Source organism: Nomascus leucogenys, chromosome 22a, assembly GCF_006542625.1.
Source record: "Nomascus leucogenys isolate Asia chromosome 22a, Asia_NLE_v1, whole genome shotgun sequence".
Taxonomy (NCBI): Eukaryota; Metazoa; Chordata; class Mammalia; order Primates; family Hylobatidae; genus Nomascus; species Nomascus leucogenys.
Window position 1 is genome coordinate 9,347,104 of NC_044402.1, and position 22,834 is coordinate 9,369,937.

A 22,834-nucleotide genomic window follows, 5' to 3' on the forward strand; every position below is an offset into this window, starting at 1 on the left:
TTAAAAAGACAGTGTCAAGATTTAATAAAATTAACCTCCTTTTACTGTTTCATCAAAAGCTTTTTAGACTGAGTGTGCAGTCTTTAAGAAATAAAAGGACGGCCGGGCGCGGTGGCTCACGCCTGTAATCCCAGCACTTTGGGAGGCCGTGGTGGGCAGATCACGAGGTCAGGAAATCGAGTGAAACCTCGTCTCTACTAAAAATACAAAAATTAGCTGAGCGTGGTGGCGTACACCTGTAGTCCCAGGTACTTGGAAGGCTGAGGCAGGAGAATCGCTTGAACCCGGGAGGCGGAGGTTGCAGTGAGCCGAGATCGCTTCACTGCATTCCAGCCTGGCGACAGAGCAAGATTCTGTCAAGAATGGAAGGAAGCAAGGAAGGAAGCAAGCAAGGGAGGAAGGAAGGAAATGACTATATACAATACCGGTTCTCTGCCTTGATTGTTCCTATGATGGATACAGCATTTCCCACCACTGCTTTTGCACTATAAGTACAAATGTTGAAAGACAAAACATCTCAATAACATGAAAATAGTTTGAAAATTATGTACCCTCTGAAAGATCTCAGTGGTCCCCCTCCCCAGGCATCCACAGATCACGCTCTGGGAAGCACAGACCATCCACCAGCAGGTACCAGTTCTGCTTGTTACGGCGATGTAAAACTACTACAATTCCCTCTTTTTTGTGCAGCCCCCGCAAACATTTTGGCTATTATCTCGCCTAAGCCTTGCAGTAACTCTTTTGGGTAACTTCGACAACTTTCTATGCATGTGGCATAAATGCTACTGATACTGGTTACTCTCCTTTACACCTTTTTATCATACGTGTGATACTCAGAACTGAGCTGATGCCAAAAATATCTGACCAACACAGAGTAGGGCAGAAATACATCTAGTTTCCATAAGGGCATCACCCTTTTTGTTAACGCCGTGGTTCTCAACCAGATTTTGCACCCCAGGGCACATCTGGCAATATCTGGAGACATTTTTGATTGTCATTACTGGGGAAATGGAGGGGTGGAGCTCCTGGAATCCAGTAGGTGGAAGCTAAGGATGCTGTTAAACTACAATACACAGGACAGGCACCTGCAAGGAATGAATCTGGCATAAATGTCAATAATGACTAGGTGAGAAACTCTGTTTAATGGATCCAAAGACTATCAAAACTTTCATAGCTCTTAAATCAGACTATAATCTTTTCAAAAGTATGTTTGTAGCTACATATGAAATTTAGACAAAATATGGACACTTGATCAAAATGTTCTGTAATATCCTAGATTTCGATAATTTTGATTTAAATTCATTCTGACAACTCGCCTAGGGTCCATGCCCCAATGCCACTCACCCATCCAAATTTAACATTAGGACAGGTATACCAAAAATGAAAGTCAAACACAATATAGCTGGGAAATCACAATCCAACACATCAAAAAAACAAAATTTATGACAGTGTGACAGCAGTACATGAAAAACAAAGCAACTTAATGAGGAAGAAGCCCTATTTTTCTTTAACTAGGCATTCTTTGGTATCGCTACTGTTTACTATAGTAACTATGGTATACTTAGTTTTTGAGTCTCGCTCTGTCGCCCAGGCTGGAATGCAGTGGCATGATCAAGGCTCACTGCAGCCTTGGCCTCCTGGGCTCAAGCAATCCTCCCACCTCAATCTCCCAAGTAGCTGGAATTACAGGCATGAGCCACCACGCCCAGCTAACTTGTGTTTTTTGTAGAGATGAAGTTTCGCCATGTTGCCCAGGCTGATCTCAAACTCCTGGCCTCAAGCGATTTACCTGCTTGGGCCTCCCAAAGTGCTGGGATTACAGGCGTGAACCACCACGCCTGGCCCCGTCTTCCATTTTACACACTTGAACTAACTCGCGAAAAGAATTTGAAATACCTAAGGTCTTTCATAGAAATGCATACCTTCCCTCTTCAAAGAATGTTGGGGGAAAGTAGGTATAAAAGTACTTTCAATTCCTAGAAATAAGACACAAATTACTTAATGTTATTTCTTCATTGAAGCCTTTTAAGGTGTACATCTATCATTTTTAATGCTCGTATGATTATCAGAAAAAGAAGTCCCTTTTCAAAGACAGCAAAATGTTAACTGTTAACGCAGTCATCACATGACATCACTGCAAACATTTATCTTCTGCTGAACTGAGAAACACCACAAAAATCTTGCTTAGACTCAGTTCTCCTAGGGTCTCTTATCATTCTATGAAAGGGAAAAATCAATAAACAGAATCCATGCAGATTCCAAGATTTTAGACATGTATAGTTAATCAAGTCTAACAAACGTTTTCATCACAGAAGTAATGTGATAGACTTCTTAATAACATAAGGGGGTGGGTGGGAGCCATGGAAAATCCTTTTAAAATACATAAATTGGGATGGAAGTCACTAAGGTCTGTGCCAAAGTTAGTCTCACCTGTAAAGAAACACATTCGCACGCATACATAATTGTAAAACTACAATCGGTGATTATGTGCTAAAGAAATTATCCTTACTTAAAAAAAAAAAATAGACCTGAGTTACTACATTCGATGTCTAGAAACCACAAAAATCTTTATCCTGAATTTAACCAAAACTTTGAGTGTCAATTACATGTTGCGTTTTGAGGCTAAGATGAAGAAAACTCGGTCCCTGGTCTCAAAGAGGCACTCTTGGGCTTCAATATTCAAAAATGGAAGAAATGCAGTCTCACTATTTAGGCCTCTACAATGCTGTATATTCGCAGAAAAAAAAAAATCCGTAATCTACTGGCAATGAGCTGCCAAATTATATCTCATTATCAGAAAGGGGGAGGGGAGAAAAAAACTTTTTAAAAACCCTCTAAGAAAAGAAAAAGGCGCAGTGGCATTAGAAAGTATAAAGAGACTAGCTTTAAGCCTTATAACCAGGAAAAAAAAAAAGTATCACCAGAGATAGAGAATGAAGGAAACAGAATGAAACCCGGTTACCCCATCAAAATAAAACAGGGAAAGCAATACATAAGTCGTTTCGGAGGAGGGCACCCTGGGAAGTGCCCCCTTCTCCGACCGACTGTGAATGCTAGGGAGGCGGAGGTGGAGGCAGGCGGACTCAACGCTCAAAGCTGGGCTTTTAACTCGTGCTCCTACATTCAGACAAGGTCAGCGGAAAGGGGCTAACTCGGGCAAACAAGACAGGCATCTGGAAATGGGAGGAAGAGAGTGAGCAAGCTGAAGCAGACCAGGAACAGAAAAAGCAATATCGAATGGGCCCGAGGAGCGCCGAGAGCGAGCCCGAACCCCAAGTGCTGATCCCGCGTGGAGCAGGGTCTTGGTTTCCCACCGCGGGGCAATGTTTTGTTTTGGGGTTGTTTTGGTTTTCTTTGTGGACGGGGCGGAGAAGCTGGAGTGGCCCGGCTAGTTAGAGGTTCCACCAGCTCTTCCGGAAGGGGAAGGCCCCCGGCCCGACGGCAGCCGACCCAGCCAGGAAGGGTCGGGGGACGCGGGAACCCAGCACACGGGGGAAGTGCGGCGGCGAGCGGGCGAGGAAACTGGAAGGTCCCCAGTCCTGCCTGCCTCCTACCAGGGGGGAGGGTCGGGCTCGCGTGCCACCCTCTCCGCCTACCTCTTCCCCTTCCCGGACGCCCCCCAAGGCCCAGCCGGCAAGCGAAAGAAAACAGAATACAAATTACTTACAACGGCATCGTCTCCGGCGCCGGCACCGCCCAGTCACTTCCCCCCCGCAACCGCCGCCGCTGCCGCCCTGGGCATGATCCACTGAGGCGGGAGGGAGGGGGGGGCCTGCCTCAGCCCTGGGTCCAACCCCTCTCCCGCACCGCTCCCGCCGCTTTAAGCGCTTCTCCTCCTTCCCCTTCGTCCTAACATGGCGCCCGAGCGCTACCACAGCAACGTTCTAGAACTGCTGACGCCACCACGCACGCCGTGCGTGCGCCTGCGCACCAGCGCCGTCCGCCGCGAAGCCTCACGGGAAGCGGAGTTCATAAGGCCGCCTGCGGCCCGGCAATTACCACCCGGGTCCTCTCACACTTAGCAATGGGTGTCAGATGGTGGAAGGGAACGGTCAGGGAGGCTCCGGGCGGTGAGTTGTCCTTCGGGCGGGGACGCTCTCTTGGGCAGTGCGGCGTGGACGGCGTAAGGAAGAACGTGGAGAGATCCCAAGCCACGAGGCGCCGCTTCCGGCGCATTGTGGGGTCTCACCTTTTCCGCCGCCTGAGATCGCGGTGGCTGCTCTTTCCCGGAGCAGCGTCCCTGGAGGCGCTGCCAGGGGGCTGAGGCACCCACGCGTGCACCGTGTGTACCCCACAGCGCGGCGCTTAGAACGACTCGCATGAGTCGCTGCCTTGGATTGGAACCGGTTACTCCGCCACTTCGTACTGGACTGCAAAGGCAGCGGTGCCGGCCCCGTGGGATACGGCGAGAGGTGCTTAGCCCAGAGCCGACGAAAACATGTCCCCAGGACTCCCTTTCCCTCCCAGACTGCGTCCCACCAGATGGAGCTTTCCGTCTGTTTTAACCACCAGTGTATTCCTGATGCCTGACCCAGGCGCTGAAATATTTGTTGAACGAATAAATGTGTGGGTTAGGACTGTGACGACAGTCTGCGAATTCTGGAACACGGGCTGATTTTACTTTTGAACAAATGAAGCACTGGAACTTCCTGACAGAGCTGACCTTTTATAGGAACATCAATGGCAGTCACCGCTGGCATTTTAGCAAAGGTTGTCTTGGTCATAATTTCCACTTGACTGTGTTTCCAGCCCTTAATTTATCTCGGGTGGGACCTGGAAGTCTACCTTCTCGCCACCCTTCGGCAAAAGTTTGAGAAAGTGTTTGAGGCAGAGCCTCCTCTCTCATATTCCCTCCATCTGCGAATTAGAACGAATTATAAGTTCTACGGTGTCAGGGGGTTAGTGGAGAGGAGGACGGAAAGAATCAAACACAGGACGCTGCCTTATCCAAAGTTCTAAACTCTAAATGTAATAATGTGCATTTGTGAGTCCTCAGGAAGTTTCACAAAGGCTTTCCCTTTTTTCACAGAATGTCTGGTAGGACTGGTGACTCCCAAATGGGAAAGGCACAGGACTTAAACCTGAACTGTCCATTCGTGTAGCCCCTTGGCCACTTAGGGCCACTGAGCACTTGAAATGAGGCTAGTTCGTTTAGGATGCACTGGAAGTGCAAAACACGCACGGGTGTCAGTTCGAGGAATGTGAAATACCTCACTGATCACTTTTTATATTGGTTGCACATTGAAATATTTTGGATGTATTGCAGTAAAGAAAATGTAAGCTGGACACGGTGCCTCACACCTGTGATCCGGCACTTTAGGAGGCTGAGGTGGGAGGATCGCTTGAGCAGGAGTTAGAGACCAGCCTGGGCAATATAGGGAAACTCCTGTCTCTACAGAAAGTTGAAAAAAAGAAAAAAATTAGCTGGGCATGGTAGTTCCTGCCTGTGGTCCCAATTACTCTGGAGACTGAGGTAGGAGGATCGCTGGAGTGGGAGGTGGAGGCTGCCGTGAGTCGTCATCTTACTACTGCACTCCGGCCTGCGTGACAGAACGAGATCCTGTCTCAAAAAATATATATACTATTAAAATTAATTTTACCTGTTTTTTTAAATGTGACCACTAGAAAATTTTAAGTTATATATGTGGCCTTCATTTCCATTAAATAGTGCTGATCTGGAAACAAACTTATATTTGATTCTCATTTCTTCCACTTAGTCTCTTTTCCTCGTCATCAAGGTGGCTTTGGCTGGAGACCCAGTAGCATAGTTGTCCCTAAAAGACTGAAAATCTGAGATCCAGATAATTCAATAATGTATTAAGGCTGTGGACTTCAAAGCAGCTTATAAAGATACGCCCTGGGGCCTGGCACAGTGGCTCACTCACACCTGTAATCCTAGCACTTTGGGAGGCAGAGGATTCCTTGAGCTCGGGAGTTCTAGGCCACCCTGGGCAACATGGCAAGACGTTGTCTCTACTAAAAAAAAAATCAAAAAAATTAGCTGGGCTTGGTGGCACACACCTGTAGTCCCGGCTACTTGGGAGGCTGAGGTTGGGAGGATCACCTGAGGCAAGGAAGTCGAGACTGCAGTGAGCCCTGATCATGCCACTGCACTCTAGCTTGGCAACAGAGCAAGACCTTGTTCAAAAAAAAAAAAAAAAATGCACTAACAATGTACTTTATGAATAAAAGAATGGGGACTTTTTCGGCTTATGTTGTCCTCTGCCAGGCATCTCAGAAGGCAGTGAAGAGAGGGACACTAAACATCCATGCTTTTGGTCTATAATTGCTTCAAACTATTTTTGTTTCAGCCTTCCATAGAATGAGGCAGCTAGATAGCACAGCTGATGAATATTTAGTACCTAGAATGTGCTAGATATCACGCTACTTGCCTAAGACATTTAAAAGGAACAATATTGAGGACTGAGGATGGAGTCAAGGTAGACTTCATGTAAGAGGTCACTTCAGACACGTCCTGATATGTTAGGGTTTGGTAAGTGGACAAAAGGAGTAGAAGGGCATCTCAGGTAAAGAGAACAATTTTTAAAAATAAAATGAGGCCGGGCGTGGTGGCTCACGCCTGTAATCCCAGCACTTTGGGAGGCTGAGGCGGGAAGATCAATTGAGGTCAGGAGTTGGAGATCAGCCTGGCAAACATGGTGAAACCCTATCTCTACTAAAAATACAAAAATTAGCCGGGCATAGTGGTGGGCGCCTGTAATCCCAGCTACTCAAAAGCTGAGGCAGGAGAATCGCTTGAACCCAGGAGGCACAGGTTGCAGTGGACCGAGATTGTGCCATTGCACTCCAGCCTGGGCAACAAGACCAAAACTCTGCCTCAGAAAAAAATAATAATAAAAATTAAAACGGCAAATAATGTATTTGGAGAAAGGGAAACGTTTGAAGTGACTAAACCACAAAATATTTAGTGAGGAGTGGTGAAAATAAAGCTGGAAAGTTAAGTGAGAGGCAGAAGATAAGGGGCATAGTGGTGCACACCTGTAGTCCTCTATTCCGAAGGCTGCAGTGGGAGAATCACCTGAGCCCAGGAAGTCAAGGCTGTAGTGAGCCAAGATCATGCCACTGCGCTCCAGCCTGGGTGACAGAATGAGACCATGTCTCAAAATAAAGGGAGTAGGGGGAGACGGGAGAGCATATAATGACTCCATAAACAGACAAAGGAATTATAGATTGTGATAAGCGGCATTAATAAACCAGGCGTTAGAATTGTGGTGGAGGCCAACTTCAGATAGAGAAGGCTTTTCAGAGGAACTGACCTTTGAGCTGAGACCTGAAGTTAATTCTGAGAGATTTTGAATTTTTCTTTTTGTGAATGGAGGAGCCATTGAAAGTTTTAAAACAGGAGTTAGGTTACATTTATATTTTTGGAAAGATGACGGAAAGTGTAAGGAACGAATTTGAACTAGGAGAGGTTTTGAAGCTGGAAGATGGGTGAGGCGGCTCTTGCAATCATTCAGATGAGAAATGAAGTTTGAAATAAGGAAGAGAAGGCCAGGTGTGATGGCTCAAGCCTGTAATGCCAGCACTTTGGGAGGCCGAGGCAGGCGGATCACAAGGTCAGGAGATCGAGACCATCCTGGCTAATCCGGTGAAATCTCGTCTCTACTAAAAATACAAAAAAATTAGCCGGGTGTGCTGGCGGGCGCCTGTAGTCCCAGCTACTCGGGAGGCTGAAGCAGGAGAATGGCGTGAACCCGGAGGTGGAGCTTGCAGTGAGCCGAGATAGCGCCACTGCACTCCAGCCTGGGCGACAGAGCAAGACTCCATCTCAAAAAAAAAAAAAAAAAAAAAAAAAAAGAAATAAGGAAGAGAAGAAGGGAGCAATCTGAGAAAGATTTAGAAGGCATAGTTAATTCTGGATGGGAGAGGTGATGGAGAGGAAGAAGACCAAAATGATTTCAGAGGTTCTGGGTGGGGGCGGGTGACAGTGATTGGAGCTACTGATAAATGAAATTGGAAATAGAGGAGGATAACTGGGTGAGTGGATGAGATCGGGAGAGTAGTAGCTATGTGTTGATTTTGAACTGCCTGCGGGACATTCAGAAATGTCTATGAGGCAGTTGAAAATATGCTTCCGGAGCTAAGAGGAGAAATTTGGGCTGGAAACATTATAAACTCTGAAAACAAGAATCATGGCTTGGAATCATGTTTCGGCTCTGGAAGGACCTTATATACACCCAGCGACTACTCCAACTCAAATTTCATGAATGAGTAATGATCTAGATGCTCACAGATCATATTTAGGACCCAGTTAAGAATAAAACTCTAGTCAAGGAAAGTGAAGAGTAAGGTAAGACCAATTAATAGTATATTGGTAACAGTCTACTATTACCCTTGCCTTGCTTGTCCTGAGTCCTGCCCACACCTCCCTCCAGCTGCTGCTGGTCTCCATGACTATTGCCCCATCACCTAGTGCGTGTTTTCTTCTGGCTGCGGAGAAGGGGGAAGATGTGTTCTACTGGAATTTTATGTATAATAGTCTCTCTTTACCCGCAGGGGATACCTTCAGAGAGTCCCAGCACATGCCTGAAACTGAGGGTAGTGCCAAACCCTGTATTTACTATGCTTTTTTCCTACACATATATACCTATGATAAAGTTTAATTTATAAATTAGGCACAGTGAGAGGTAAACAGCAACAATAATAAAATAGAACAATTATAACAATATGCCAGCATGACCACTCTTGCACTTTGGGGCCATTATTAAGTAAAATAAGAGTGACTTGAACACAGGCACTGTAATATTTGACAGTTGATCCGATCACGGAGAGGGCTGCTAAGTGACTAACTGGCAGGCAGTGTATACAGTGTGGAAACACCAGATGAAGGGATGATTCATGTCCACCTGAGCAAGAAGGTGCAAGATTTTATGACACTACTCAGAATGGTATGGAATTTTAAACTTATGAGTTGCTTATTTCTAACATTTTTCATTGACTATTTTCAGACCATGGTTGACCACAGGTAACCAAAACAGGAGAGAGAAACCCCAGATAAGGGGGGACTACATCTTCCACAGAACAATGTCATAAATAGTGGAAAGAATTTCAAAACTGATTCCCAGAAGCCCACAGTGCATTCAAACAAACAAACAAACAAAAACTGCGTGAAATGTTTTTGAGAACAGAAGCTCTTCATATATTGGGAACTGCAAGGATTGTATTTTGCTGTCAATTAGGAGTAGTCATAGGAGATACTGTGTGACACAGAGATTTTTATCCCACTCAGTAGTGAACTCTGATGATCCACTGGGCCAATACTTTTCAAAAAATCAAAGACCAGACTTATTAATTACTAAAATAAAAATAATAATACAAGCATTTTTATCCAATGAGTACTATACTCTTGAGCAGTCCTTTCATTAAATTCATTTCCCCTTTTTTTAATATATCTATTTATTTTTTGAGACAAAGTCTTACATTCTGTCACCCAGGCTGGAGTGCAGTGCTGTGATTATAGCTCATTGTAGCCTCCCTCTTCCAGGCTCAACTGATCCTCCGGCCCCAGCCTCCCAAGTAGCTGGGACTACAGGTGCATGCCACCATGCCCAGCTAATTTTTTTTTATTATTTTTAGTGCAGAGGAGGTCCCAGCTACATCACCCAGGCTGGTCTGGAATCCCTGGCCTCAGGTGATTCTCCTGCCTTGCCCTCCCAAAGTGCTGAAATTACAGGAATGAGCCACCACATCCAGCCATTTTTTTGACTTTCACATTTAATTCTATGCTCCACTTCAAAATAATTTTGTGCGCAGTATGAGATAGAAGTCAAGGCTTGGCTTTGTTTTTGATATGTGGATCTCTAGTTGATGGCCATGCACCATTTATTTAAAAGATCATACTTTCGTATCAAATTGCCATGGCACCTTTGCTGTAAGTCAGGTGACTATAAATGTGTGGGTCCATTTCTAGGTTCCTGATTCTGCTCCATTGATCTATATGTCTGTTCTAATCACTGTAGCTTTGTAATAAGTCTTGATATCTGGAGAGTGTAAGTCCTCTAGGTTTGTTCTTCAAAATTGTTTTGATTATTCTAGGTCCTTTGCATTGCCATATACATTTTAGAACCAGATTACTGATTTTCTTTTCTTTTCTTCTTTTTTTTTTTTTCTTTTTGAGACGGAGTTTCGCTCTTGTTGCCCAGGCTGGAGTGCAATGGCGCAATCTCGGCTCACCGCAACCTCCACCTCCCGGATTCAAGCGATTCTCCTGCCTCAGCCTCCCGAGTAGCTGGGATTACAGGCATGTGTCACCACACCCGGCTAATTTTGTATTTTTAGCAGAGACGGGGTTTTTCCATGTTGGTCAGGCGGGGCTTGAGTTCCTGACCTCAGGCGATCCGCCCGCCTCAGCCTCCCAAAGTGCTGGGATTACAGGCATGAGCCACTGCACCTGGCCCAGATTACTGATTTTCATCCCCCCAAAAAATAAAGTGAGAAGGAAGCAAGCAAAGATGGAAGGAAAGAGGGAAGGAAGGAAGGAAGGAAGGAAGGAAGGAAGGAAGGAAGGAAGGAAGGGGGAGGGAGGGAGGGAATGAATGAAAGAGAGAGAGGGAGAAAGATACTGGGATTCTGATAGGAGTTACATTGATTCTATAGATCATTTTGGGGAAAAATTGAAGTATTAACAACATTGGGCTTTATAAAGTATTAATATGGTCTGTCCCTTCATTTCTCCATTTATTTCATGTTTAATTACTATCAGTAATGTTTTGTAAGTTTCAGTAGAGGTCTCACACATCTTCCTTAGGGGACCCCTACCTATTTTATTGTAATGATACCAGCTTGCTATGATTTGAATATTTGCCCCCTCCGAAACTCATAAATTTAATCCCCAATGTGGCAATGTGGAGAGATGGGACCCTTAAGAGATGTTTGGGTGATGTGGGCCCTGTCCTCATGCATGCATTAACCCATTCATACATTAATGGAATAATGGGTTAATGGATTAATGGATGGTAGTGTTGGAAGGATGAGAAGCACAGAGACTCCAGATACGTTCTGAAAGTTGAGCCAATATAATACATTGATGTATTGGGTAGGGGGTAAGAGAAAAGGAAAAGAGCCAGGCATGGTGGCTCATGCCTGTAATCCCAGCACTTTGGAAGGCCAAGGCAGGTGGATCACCTGAGGTCAGGAGTTCGAGACCAGCCTGGCCAACATAGCAAAACCCCGTGTCTATTAAAAATACAAAAATTAACTGGGCATGTTGGCACGCACCTGTAATCCCAGCTACTCAGGAGGCTGAGGCAGGAGAATCGCTTGAACCCAGGAGACAGAGGTTGCAGTGAGCCAAAATTGCACTACTGCACTCCAGTCCCTAGGTGACAGAGAGAGGCTCCATCTAGGGAAAAAAAAAAAAAAGGCAGAAAGAGAAAAGGAAAAGAATCAAGAATGACTCCAAAGTTTTGGGCCTGAGTAACTAGAAGGATGGAGTTACCAATAACTGAGGTGGGAAGATGGGAGAGCAGCAGGTAGAGGGGAGGGAGGAGGGGGATCAGGAATCAGAGTTGGCCGTGTTAAAGTTTAGCATGCCTGCTAGACATTCAGATGGAGGGAAGAAAGTGTTTCAAGGAGGAAATGATAAAATGTGTCAGATGCTCAGAGACACCCAGTAAGACGAGGCCTGAGAATTACCAATTGGATTTGGAAATATGGAGCTCGCTAGTAACCTTGCTATATTGGGACCATAGCTGGAGGAGGATGTGGAGGTGTGGGAAGGTTTTTGCATTTTAATTTGGTTTTGTCTTGTTTTGAAGTACGGAAGCTAGTACCTCATGTTTAAAGCTTGGCATGATGATCCAGAAGTGAGAGAAAAATTAAGCTACGAGAGAGAGCAGACAATTTTAAGAGTAGAATCTGATTATGTGAGGAGGGACAGGAGCGAGGACAGAGTTGAGGGCTGACCTCAGACGGGAGCACACACAGTTCTCTGTAGCAGAAGGGAAGGTAGAGATAGGTTTGTAGTGGGAGGATGTAGAAGTTCTCTTTTATTCTTTTTTTTTTTTCTTTTACCGGTTCCATGCCCATGAAGACAAAGAAGCTCTCTTTTGATGGCTTGTTTTTTTTGTTGTTTGTTTTTTGTTTTTCAGCAAACCAGGAAGCAAGGTCATGAAATGAAGGCATGAAAATGTGACTATTATAAAGACTAATGATTTCAAACTGTGGAGAATGTATTCTTTTTATTGGGATTTTTAATTAAAATATAAGGGTCAAAAATTAAGTATAGAGTGCAGCCATAAAAAATAAATCATGCCCTTTGCAGCAGCATGGATGCAGCTGGGGGCCATTATCCTATGCTAATGAACATTGGGTACTCATGGACATAGAGATGGCAACAATAGACCCTGGAGACTACTGGAGGTGGGAGGAAAGGCGGGGGCAAAGGTTGAAAAAGTAACTGTTGGGTACTATGCTCACCACTTGAGTGATGGGGTCATTTGTGTCCCAAACTTTAGCATCACACAATATACCTATGTAACAAACCTGCACAGGTTACCCACTGAATCTAAAATAAAAGTTGAAATTATATATAAAAAAAATTTTTCCAAAAATAGTGCAGTGAAAGAAAATTAAAAATAGGTAAATTAAACTTCCTCAAAACTAAAACCTTTTGTGTCTTAAAAGGCACTCTCAACAGAGTGAAAAGACCCATGGAATGGAAGGAAATCTTTGCAGATCATATGTTTGACAAGGGTCTTGTATCCATAATATATAAAGAACTTTTACAATTCAACAACAAAAAGACAAACAACCCAAATAAAAAGTGAGCAAAGGGCTTGAATATACAGGTACACCTCATTTTATTGTCCTTTGCTTTATTGCACTTTGCAGATACTGTTTTCTACAAATTGAAGGTTTTTGCAACCCTGCATCAAGCAAGTATATCAGCACCATTTTTCCAACAGCATGTGGTCATTTCATATCTCTGTGTCACATTTTGATAATTCTTGCACTATTTCTAACTTTATTATTATTATTCATTAGTGATTTTTTTTTTCCTGAGACGGAGTCTCGCTCTGTTGCCCAGGCTGGAGTGCAGTGGTGAGATCTCGGCTCACTGCAAGCTCCGCCTCCTAGGTTCATGCCATTCTCCTGCCTCAGCCTCCCAAGTAGCTGGGACTACAGACACCCGCCACCACGCCCAGCTAATTTTTTGTATTTTTAGTAGAGACGGGGTTTCACCATGTTAGCCAGGATGGTCTCGATCTCCTGACCTCGTGATCCACCCACCTCAGCCTCCCAAAGTGCTGGGATTACAGGCTTGAGCCACCACGCCCGGCCTCATTAGTGATTTTTTTATGTCACTATTGTAATTGTTCTGAGGCGCCACAAACCATGCCCATATAAGACAGCAAGCTTAATTGATAAATGTGTGTTCTGATTGCTCCACCGACCAGCCATTTTACCATCTCTGTCCCTCTTCTCAGACCTGTCTTTTCCCTGAGACACAACAATATTGAAATTAGACCAATTCATAACCCTACAATGGCCTTTAACTGTTCAAATGAAGAGTCACAAGTCTCTCACTTTAAATTAAAAGGTAGAAATAATTAAGCGTAGTGAGGAAGGCATATTGAAAGCTGAGACAGACCAAAAGCTAGGCCTTTTGTGCCAGTTAGCCAAGTTATGAATGCAAAGAAAAAGTTCTTGAAGGAAATTAAAAGTGCTACTGCAGTGAACATACAAATGATGAGAAAGTGAAACAGCTTTATTGCTAATATGGAGAAAATATGAATGGTCTGGACAGAAGATCATACCAGCTACAACATTCCCTTAAGCCAAAGCCTAATCCAGAGCAAGGGCCTAACTCTCTTTAATTCTATGAAGGCTGAGAGCAGTGCAGAAGCTGTAGAAGAAAAGTTGAAGCTAGCAGAGGTTGGTTCATGAGGTTTAAGAAAAGAAGCCATCTCCATAACCTAAAAGTGCAAGGTGAAACTGACGGACAAGCCGCAGCAAGTTACTCAGAAGATCTAGCTAAAATCATTTAAGAAGGTGGCTGCACTAAACAACATTTTCAACATAGCGAAAACAGCCTTATATTGGAATAAGATGCCATCTAGGACTCTCCTACCTAAAGAGAAGTCAATGCTCAGCTTCAAAGCTTCGAAAGACAGACTGACTTTCTTGTTAGAAACTGATGTAGCTGGTGACTTTAAGTTGAAGCCAAATGTCTATTTACCATTCCCAAAACCGCAGGGCCCTTAAGAATATAGCTAAATCTACTCTGCCTGTGTTCTCTTAAGGGAACAATGAAGTCTGGATGACAACACGTCTATTTACAGCATGGTTTACTGAAATTTTTTTTTTAAGAGACAGAGTCTCAGTATGTTGCCCAGGCTGGAGTGCAGTAGCGATTCATAGATGTGATCATTGCACATCACAGCCTCAAATTCCTGGACTCAAGCAACCCCCTGCTTCAGCCACCTGACTAGCTGGGTCTACAGGCATGAACCGCTGTGCAACGGCTTGGTTTACTGAATAGTTTAAGCCCACTGTTAAGAACTACTGCTCAGAAAAAAAAAAAGGATTCCTTTCAAAATATTACTGCTCATTGACAATGCATGTAGTCACCCAAGAGCTCTGATGGAGATGTACAATGAAATTAATGTTTTCGTGTTAACACAACATTCTGCAGCCCATGAATCAAGGAGTAATTTCGACTTTCAAGTCTTATTATTTAAGAAATACATTTCATAAAGCTATAGGTGGCATGGATAGTGATTCCTCTGATAGATCTAGGCAAAGTAAATCGAAAACTTTCCAGAAAGGATTCACCATTCTATATGCCATTAAGAACATTTCTGATTAATGGGAGGAGGTCAAAATGACAACATTAACAGGAGTTTGAAAGGGGTTGATTCCAGCCCTCTTGGATGACTTTGAGGTGATTAACACTTCAATGGATGGGCCGGGCGCGGTGGCTCACGCTTGTAATCCCAGCACTTTGGGAGGCCAAGGCGGGCGGATCACGAGGTCAGGAGATCAAGACCACGGTGAAACCCCGTCTCTACTAAAAAATACAAAAAAAAATTAGCCAGGCGTGGTGGCGGGCGCCTGTAGTCCCAGCTACTCGGAGAGGCTGAGGCAGGAGAATGGCATGAATCCGGGAGGCGGAGCTTGCAGTGAGCCCAGATTGCACCACTGCACTCCCGCCTGGGCGACAGAGCGAGACTCCGTCTCAAAAAAAAAAGACTTCAATGGATGAAGTAACTGCAAATGTGATGGAAATAGCAAGAGAACTAGAAGTGAAGACAAAAGATGTGACTGAATTGCTGCAATCTCATGATAAAACATTAAACAGATGAGAAGTTGCTTCTTATAGATGAGCAAAGACAGTGGTTTCTTGAGATGGAATCTACTAGTGAAGACACTGTGAACACTGTTGAAATGTACAACAAAGGATTTAGGATATTTAATAAACTTAGTTGATAAAGCAGTATCAGGATTTGAGAAGATTGACTCAAATTTTGAAAAAGTACTAATGTGGGTAAAATGCCATCAAACAACGTGACATGCTACAGAGAAATTTTTCTTGAAAGGAACAGTCCGTCGATGTGGCAAACTTCACTGCTGTCTTTTTTTTTTTTTTTTAGATGGAGTCTCACTCTGTCACCCAGGCCGAAGTGCAGTGGCACAATCTCGGCTCACTGCAACCTCCACCTCCTGGGTTCAAGCGATTTTCCTGCCTCATCCTCCCAAGTAGCTGGGATTATAGGCACACACCACCACGCCCGACTAATTTTTGTATTTTTAGTAGAGATGGGGTTTCACCATTTTGGCCAGGCTAGTCTCGAACTGCTGACGTCAGGTGATCTGCCTGCCTCAGACTCCCAAAGTGCTGGGATTACAGGCATGAGTCTACTGCGCCCAGCCCATTGCTGTCTTATTTTAAGAAATTGCCATAGCTACCCCAACCTTCAGCAGCCACCACCCTGATCAGTCATCAGCCCTCAGAATTGAGGCAAGACCCTCTACCAACAAAAAGATTACAACTCACTGAAGGCTCCGGTTATTGTTAGCATTTTTTAGCAATAATTTTTTTTTTTTTCTTGAGAAGGAGTCTCGCTCTGTCGCCCAGGCTGGAGTGCAGTGGCATGATCTTGGCTCACTGCAAGCTCTGCCTCCCGGGTTCATGCCATTCTCCTGCCTCAGCCTCCTGAATAGGTGGGACTACAGGCGCCCGCCACCACGCCCGGCTAATTTTTCTGTATTTTTAGTACAGATGGGGTTTCACCGCGTTAGCCAGGATGATTTCGATCTCCTGACCTCGTGATCCGCCCACCTCAGTCTCCCAAAGTGCTGGGATTACAGGCATGAAGCAAGAAAGTATTTTTAAATTAAGATAGGTACCTTGTTTTGTAGACATAATGCTATTGCACAGTTAACAGATAGTGGAAAATAAAGTGGAAAAATAACATATGCACTAGGAAACAAAAAAATTGAGGTGACTTGCTTTATTACAATATTAGCTTTATTGTGGGGGTCTGGAGCCAAACCCTCAATGTCTATGAGGTATGCCTGTATATTTCTCCAGAGAAGACATCGAAATGGACAGCAAGTGCATTAAAAGATGCTTAGTCACAATATGATGCCACGTCACACCCACTATGATCACCATTAAAAAAAAACAAAAAACGCAGAAAATAGCAAGTGTTGGTGAGGATGCAGAAAATTGGAATCCCTCATACACTGCTGGTGGGAATGTAAAATGGTGCAGCCACTGTGGAAAACAGTGTGGCAATTCCTCAATAAGTTGAGCATAGAATGACTGACCATATGACAGCAGTTCCACTCCTAGGTATCTAGCCAACAGAACTGACAACCTGTGTTCAAATAAGAGCTTGCACACAAATGTTCATGCCAGTTGTAGTCACAGTAGCCAAAAGGTGGAAACAACCCAAATGTCCATGAACAAATGAACAATTAAACAAAATGTGGTATGTCCATACAATGGAATAGTATTCAGCTATGAAAAGGAATGAAGTACTAATACATTGTATGACATAGATGAACCTTGGAAACATTTTGCTTAGTGAAAGAGGCCAGATATGAAAGACCACCCATTGTATGGTTTTATTTATAATAGGTAAATCCATAGAGACAGAAAGTAGATTCATGGTTGCCTGGAACTGGGGGGAGGGAATAATGGAGCGTGACTGCCTAATAGGTGCTGGGTTTCCATTTGGGGTGATTAGAAAGTTCTGGACTAGATGGTGGTGGCTGCAGATCATTGTGAATGAACTTAGTGCCACTGAATTATACGCTTTAAAATGGTTACAGTGGTCAATTTTATGTTACATGTATTTTACCACAAATAAAAAGTCAGGCAGTTATATTAGGTTACATTATTTAAAGGGATAAAATACATATGCCATTAAACCTAAACTAATTTCTCATTTGGGGTAATTCTAGGAATCTTATGGGATTTTTAGAACTGGAAAAGACTATACGATTGATAACTTATGCCTATGTTTTAAAGTGTGTTGAAAATATTTAGCAACTTCTTACTTATCACAAAGATTGGAACTATCCTGTCATACAGATTTCTCCGCCTAAAGGTTTACAGTTCTCTCCGATTCATTGTCTGGGATCCTGACCCTGAACTCAAAGCAACCTTTCCCTAACCATTGCTTCATCACAAAAAAAAAAAAAGCCACCTTACAGGCACCAATCTTGTCTGATTTACTGTGAGTCAACAGGCATAAACCACTTCAATTTATTTCCATGTCTAATAACATTATTATTGGGGCAATAATAAGTCATGTAAATTAGCCTACATGTTAGAATAATATATAGTCTACAATATATAGTCTGATTTTCTTCATGCTATAAATACCTATAAACATTAGTGTACGGAAGCGGTATATTTAGACCTGACTAAAGAGTAAAATATTAAATCAGTATTTGTCTCATGAGCTATGCACAAATGTCTTTATCAATTTACATTTCAAATATAGTTTTAATGACATAGTCATTCATGTCATATAGCTTTTAATAGAGATTCTAGTTTATAGAATATTTATCTACAAAAAAAGAATTTTCTAAGAACTGGAAAAGCATTTTTCAAAGCAATTTTTCAAAGTACTATAAGTGATCTGTGGTTCTGTAAAGGTAGATAATACTAGATCTTTAAAGTTTCACTGTGCTTCAGGATTGTTCTTGAAGAGATATTCTGCCTACAATTTAAAAAAAGAAAAGTCAACAATTTACAAGTTATTATTAGTCATGTATTTGTATTAGTAATGTTTACAATTTAAAAATCATCCAGGGCCAGGCTTGGTGGCTCATGCCTGTAATCCCAGCACTTTGGGAGGACGAGGCGGGTGGATCACTTGAGGTCAGGAGTTCTAGACCAGCCTGGCCAACATGGTGAAACCCCGTCTCTACTAAAATACAAAAAATTAGCTGGGTGTGGTGGCGGGCACCTGTAATCCCAGCTACTCGGGAGGCTAAGGCAGGAGAATCACTTGAACCCGGGAGGTGGAGGTTGCAGTGAGCTGAGATTGTGCCATTGCATTCCAACCTGGGCAACAAGAGTGAAACTCTATCTCAAAATAAATAAATAAATTAATTAATTAAATAAATAAATAAGTAAAAGTACATACATCTTTTACTTTCAAATGAATAATAAAAATCTTACATGGGTTTGACCAACGAGGGAAAAAAAATTATAAATGAAATAAGGGCTTAATGAACCAACAGAGCGGATAATAAAAAATCTAACAGTAAATCTATAAAAAAAAAAAATAGGGGGGGGGGGGCGTGTAGCAGGGGGGGGGGGAGGGGCCGGGGGGGGAGGAGGGAGGCCACTGACTATGGTGAAAGAGATCGTTCAAAAAAAAAAAAAAAAAAAAAAAAAAAAAAAAAAAAATGGTGAATATATTAGAAGCTATTTCCCAAATAACCAGAAACATAATTTTGTTATCTCAACTGGTTTTCTGTTAAGATTCAGGCAGATTAGGCCGGGCGCGGTGGCTCATGCCTGTAATCTCAGCACTTTGGGAGGCCGAGGCGGGCGGATCAGGAGGTCAGGAATTCAAGACCAGCCTGACCAACATGGTGAAACCCTGTCTCTACTAAAAATACAAAAATTAGCCTGGGGTGGTGATGCATGCCTGTAATTGCAGCTACTTGGGAGGCTGAGGCAGGAGAATCACTTGAACCTGGGAGGCGGAGATTGCAGTGAGCTGAGATCGTGCCACTGCACTCCAGCCTGGACAACAGAGCGAGACTCTGTTCAAAAAAAAAAAAAAAAAAAAGATTCAGGCAGATTTTGTTTTTTGTTTTTTTTTTTTGAGACGGAGTCTCACTCTCTAGCCCAGGCTGGAGTGCAGTGGTGCGATCTGGGCTCACTGCAACCTCAGCCTCCCAGGTTCAAGCGATTCTCCTGCCTCAGCTTCCCGAGTAGCTGGGACTACAGCGCGCGCCACCACACCCGGCTAATTTTTTTTTTTTTTTTTTTTGTATTTTTAGTAGAGACGGGGTTTCACTATGTTGGCAGGGTGGTCTCTAACTCCTGACCACAAGTGATCCCCCAACTTTGGCCTCCCAAAGTGCTGGGTTTACAGGTGTGAGCCGCCGCACCCGACCTCAAATTGATCTTTTTTTAAAAATTAAATATTTTACCAAAAAATCAACAGGGTCTTCGGGTCGGACGTTGCAACATTCATTCAGGCCCTGAATAAGAGTTGGCATCACGTAGGTCATTAAATAGTTTCTCAGGGGAATTGACTGAGCCTCCAGTAATTCTCTTTCTTCTCTTTTCACTTCCTCCAGTTGTTTATTCTAAAATAGAATGTTTGGGGGTAAAGTAAATATATAGTGAGAAAGGGGAGAACACTCACACAGTTCACCCTACAGTGCATTGAGACACTGCTAGAAATGGTCACCATCTGTGATACAGGTGGCATTTCCAGTCAGCAGAGAAAAGACATAAATGGTGTTACAACAACTTAGCCATTTGGAAAATAAAAAATTGGATCAGTTCTTACACCAAAATAATTTCTAGCTGCCCAGATGAAGCAAAATAGAAAAAAAAAAAAAAGAAATGCCACTAGAAAGTCTGGAGGGCATTGGGATAGTGACATGTGCAATTCTTTGCTCAGCATACAGCCACCCTCTCTCTTGGGAATCATAATTCCAGATTTCTTTTGAGAAATCTCCCTTCTCAGCCTAGTGGTTTGGTTTGAGTGGGATTTCAGCCCATCATCCAGCCACCTCCTGGCCATAGATTCTAATTAAGGATCAGCACAACATCAAAATTGGTTACAATTTACAATACCTAAATTGTAAACAGTACGAGTACAAATACATGACTAATAATAATAACTTGTAAATTGTTGACTTGTCTTTTTAAAAAATTCTAGTTAAAGATCAGTACATCAAGTGCCCTGCCATGCATGGTAGGTGCACCTAAGAATGAAGCTTCCCATGCAAGGCAGGACAGAGAGGGAGATCCTAAGTCCTTGGTGACATCATTTGAGCCACTGTATCAAGCCTCACCTGAAGCCAGCCCTACCTCTGGACTTTTCTGGTTTTCTTTATGGTGAAGTCATTTTGAGTTTGCTTTTCTATCACTTGCAAGACAGAGCCCTAGCTGATATTTGTTTGAAAGGAGGTCTTTCTTAGCAAGATTCCCAACCCAGAGATCAAAATGGGAAACAGGTGGATGGATTTGACTACATATAAACATGAAACTTTTGTGTGGTCAGAGAAAATACCATAAATAATGTTAAAAGATAAATGATGAATTGAGAAAAACTGCAACATATTATAAAAAAGTTAAGATGGGATGAGGATATTATGTGATGCACACTGCTTGCCAGGCGCTGTGCATAGTTTATGTATATTACCCCTTTAGTCACCACAATGACTGTATGAAGTAGATACTATCATTATCCCCACTTTACAGATGGAGAAACTGAGACATAGACAGGAGCTTGCACAAGGCCACATACCTACAGAGAGAGTGGAGTGGGATTTGAACTCTAGCAGCACCACTTGGGAGGCCAACTGGAGCCGTTCCTGTTTCTATTGAACTAGTTTATCAGGAGTTCTTTTTGCAAAATAATAAGAAAAAGACACACAGCCCAAACAGGGGCAAAGAAAATATGCAACATGAGAAGAAACATAAATGCTTAACAAACAGAAAAAGCTGTAAGATTAGTGATCAGAAAAATGAATATTAAAACAATGAGAACAGTTTTTATCAGCCTGACATGTGCGAGCAAAATTGAGAAAGCAGCTTTAGAGAAGGTGTAGGGAAATAGCCACCTGTTAGATGATACGTAAACTGGTTTACCATTGCTGGAGGGCAGTTTTTAAATATGTATCAAAACTTAAACCATGTCTAGTCCGACCCAGCAAACTTTGGGAATTTATGTTAAGAAGATTAATCAGGCACCCAAAGATGTGTGCATTGGGCCTGCCTCCCTCCCTCCATCCCTCCCTTCTTCCTTCCTTTCTCCCTTCTTTCCATTTGTTGAGTGCCTGTTACGTGCCAGGCACTATTCTAGGCGTTGGATATATGGTAGTGAACAACATACACATCCTGTCCTCATGTAACTTAAGTTCTGTGCAGAGAAAAGGCAAGAAACAAGATAAATACATAAAATGTATATAATAGGTAGAGTAAGTACAAAGAGGAAAATTAAAAAGTATAAAAGGGGATATGACAGGTTGTGGGGAGGGGTAGACATTGAATTTTACAGAGACCAGGAAATGCCTCACTAGAAAGATGACTTCTGGTAAAGATGCCAGGTGTCTGTGAGGCAATGAGTCATGCAGATGACCAAGACCACCACTGGCGCACTGTTTGAAATTGGGAAATATCAGAAGCAGCCAGGTCACAAAGGACCTTGACCACAATGGCAAGTTTGGACTTTTATCAAATTGTGATAATCAAGAGCCTGTGAGGAGTTGTAAGCAGAGAATGGCCACTGCGGGTCTGCAGTTTGGAAGGATCACCTGGCAGCTGCATAGGAACAGACTGGAGATGGACCAGGGTGGAGTTGGGGAGGACAGTGAGAAGACACTGCGTAATTCGGATGAGAAACACTGCCCCTGATCAGAAGTAGAGAGCTGGGGACAGACTTGGGTGCCATTTTTGGTGACGGTGGTGTTTGTTTTTTGAGACAGGGTCTCACTCTGTCGTCCAGGCTGGAGTGCTGTGGCATCATCATAGCTCATGGCAGCCTTAGTCTCCCAGGCTCAAACAATCTTCCAGACTTAAGCAATCCTCCCATCTTAGCCTCCCTAGTAGTTGGGGCTACAGGCATGCCACTATGCCCAGCTAATTTTTATTTAGTAGAGTCAAGGTCTTGCTATGTTGCCCAGGCTGGTCTTGAACACCTAAGCTCAAATGATTCTCCAGCCTCACCCTCCCAAAGTGCTGGGATTACAGGTATGAACCACCATGCCCAGCCTAAGAGTGCTATTTTTGGAAGCAGACTCACTTACAAGACTCAGTGATTTGGGGAATGAGGAGGGGTGGAATGAAGCTGACCACCTGGGTAGGTTAGATGGGTAAATGGAGGAAAATAAAATCAAATCATGACGTCAATGTGTAGTAAAACGTTGCATATTTACAGGAATTTGTATTACTAATACACCTGCTAATGGCTAGTTTTTGTTATTAATACTAAGCAAGCTGGGCATGGTGGCTCACGCCTATAATCCCAGCACTTTGGGAGGCAGAGGCAGGTGGATCACTTGAGATCAGGAGTTTGAGATCAGCCTGGCTGGCCAACATGGTGAAACCCCATTTCTACGAAAAACAGAAAAACGAGCTGGGCTTGGTGGTGCACACCTGTAG

General features: G+C 43.3%; 2 protein-coding genes across 8 annotated transcripts in view; both read right to left on the reverse strand.

Moving 5' to 3' along the window:
• PAPOLA (poly(A) polymerase alpha) overlaps positions 1–3,895 on the reverse strand; it is a 65,913-nt gene extending 62,018 nt beyond the window's left edge. For all 3 annotated transcript variants that reach the window (XM_030802355.1, XM_030802357.1, XM_030802356.1), the window contains exon 1: positions 3,668–3,895. In XM_030802355.1, the coding sequence (XP_030658215.1) occupies positions 3,668–3,675 (8 nt within the window). In that variant the 5' untranslated portion in view covers positions 3,676–3,895. The remainder of the gene's footprint in view (positions 1–3,667) is intronic.
• A 13,180-nt stretch (positions 3,896–17,075) lies between these two features.
• Positions 17,076–22,834, reverse strand: part of AK7 (adenylate kinase 7) — a 97,689-nt gene continuing 91,930 nt past the window's right edge. For 3 of the 5 annotated variants that reach the window (XM_030802884.1, XM_030802885.1, XM_030802883.1), the window contains 2 exons: positions 19,648–19,806; positions 17,076–18,197 (listed from right to left, as the gene is read on the reverse strand). In XM_030802884.1, the coding sequence (XP_030658744.1) occupies positions 18,159–18,197; positions 19,648–19,806 (198 nt within the window). In that variant the 3' untranslated portion in view covers positions 17,076–18,158. Of the gene's footprint in view, positions 18,545–19,647; positions 19,807–22,834 lie in introns of all 5 variants that reach the window. The other 2 variants (XM_030802882.1, XM_030802881.1) reach the window with 2 other exon arrangements.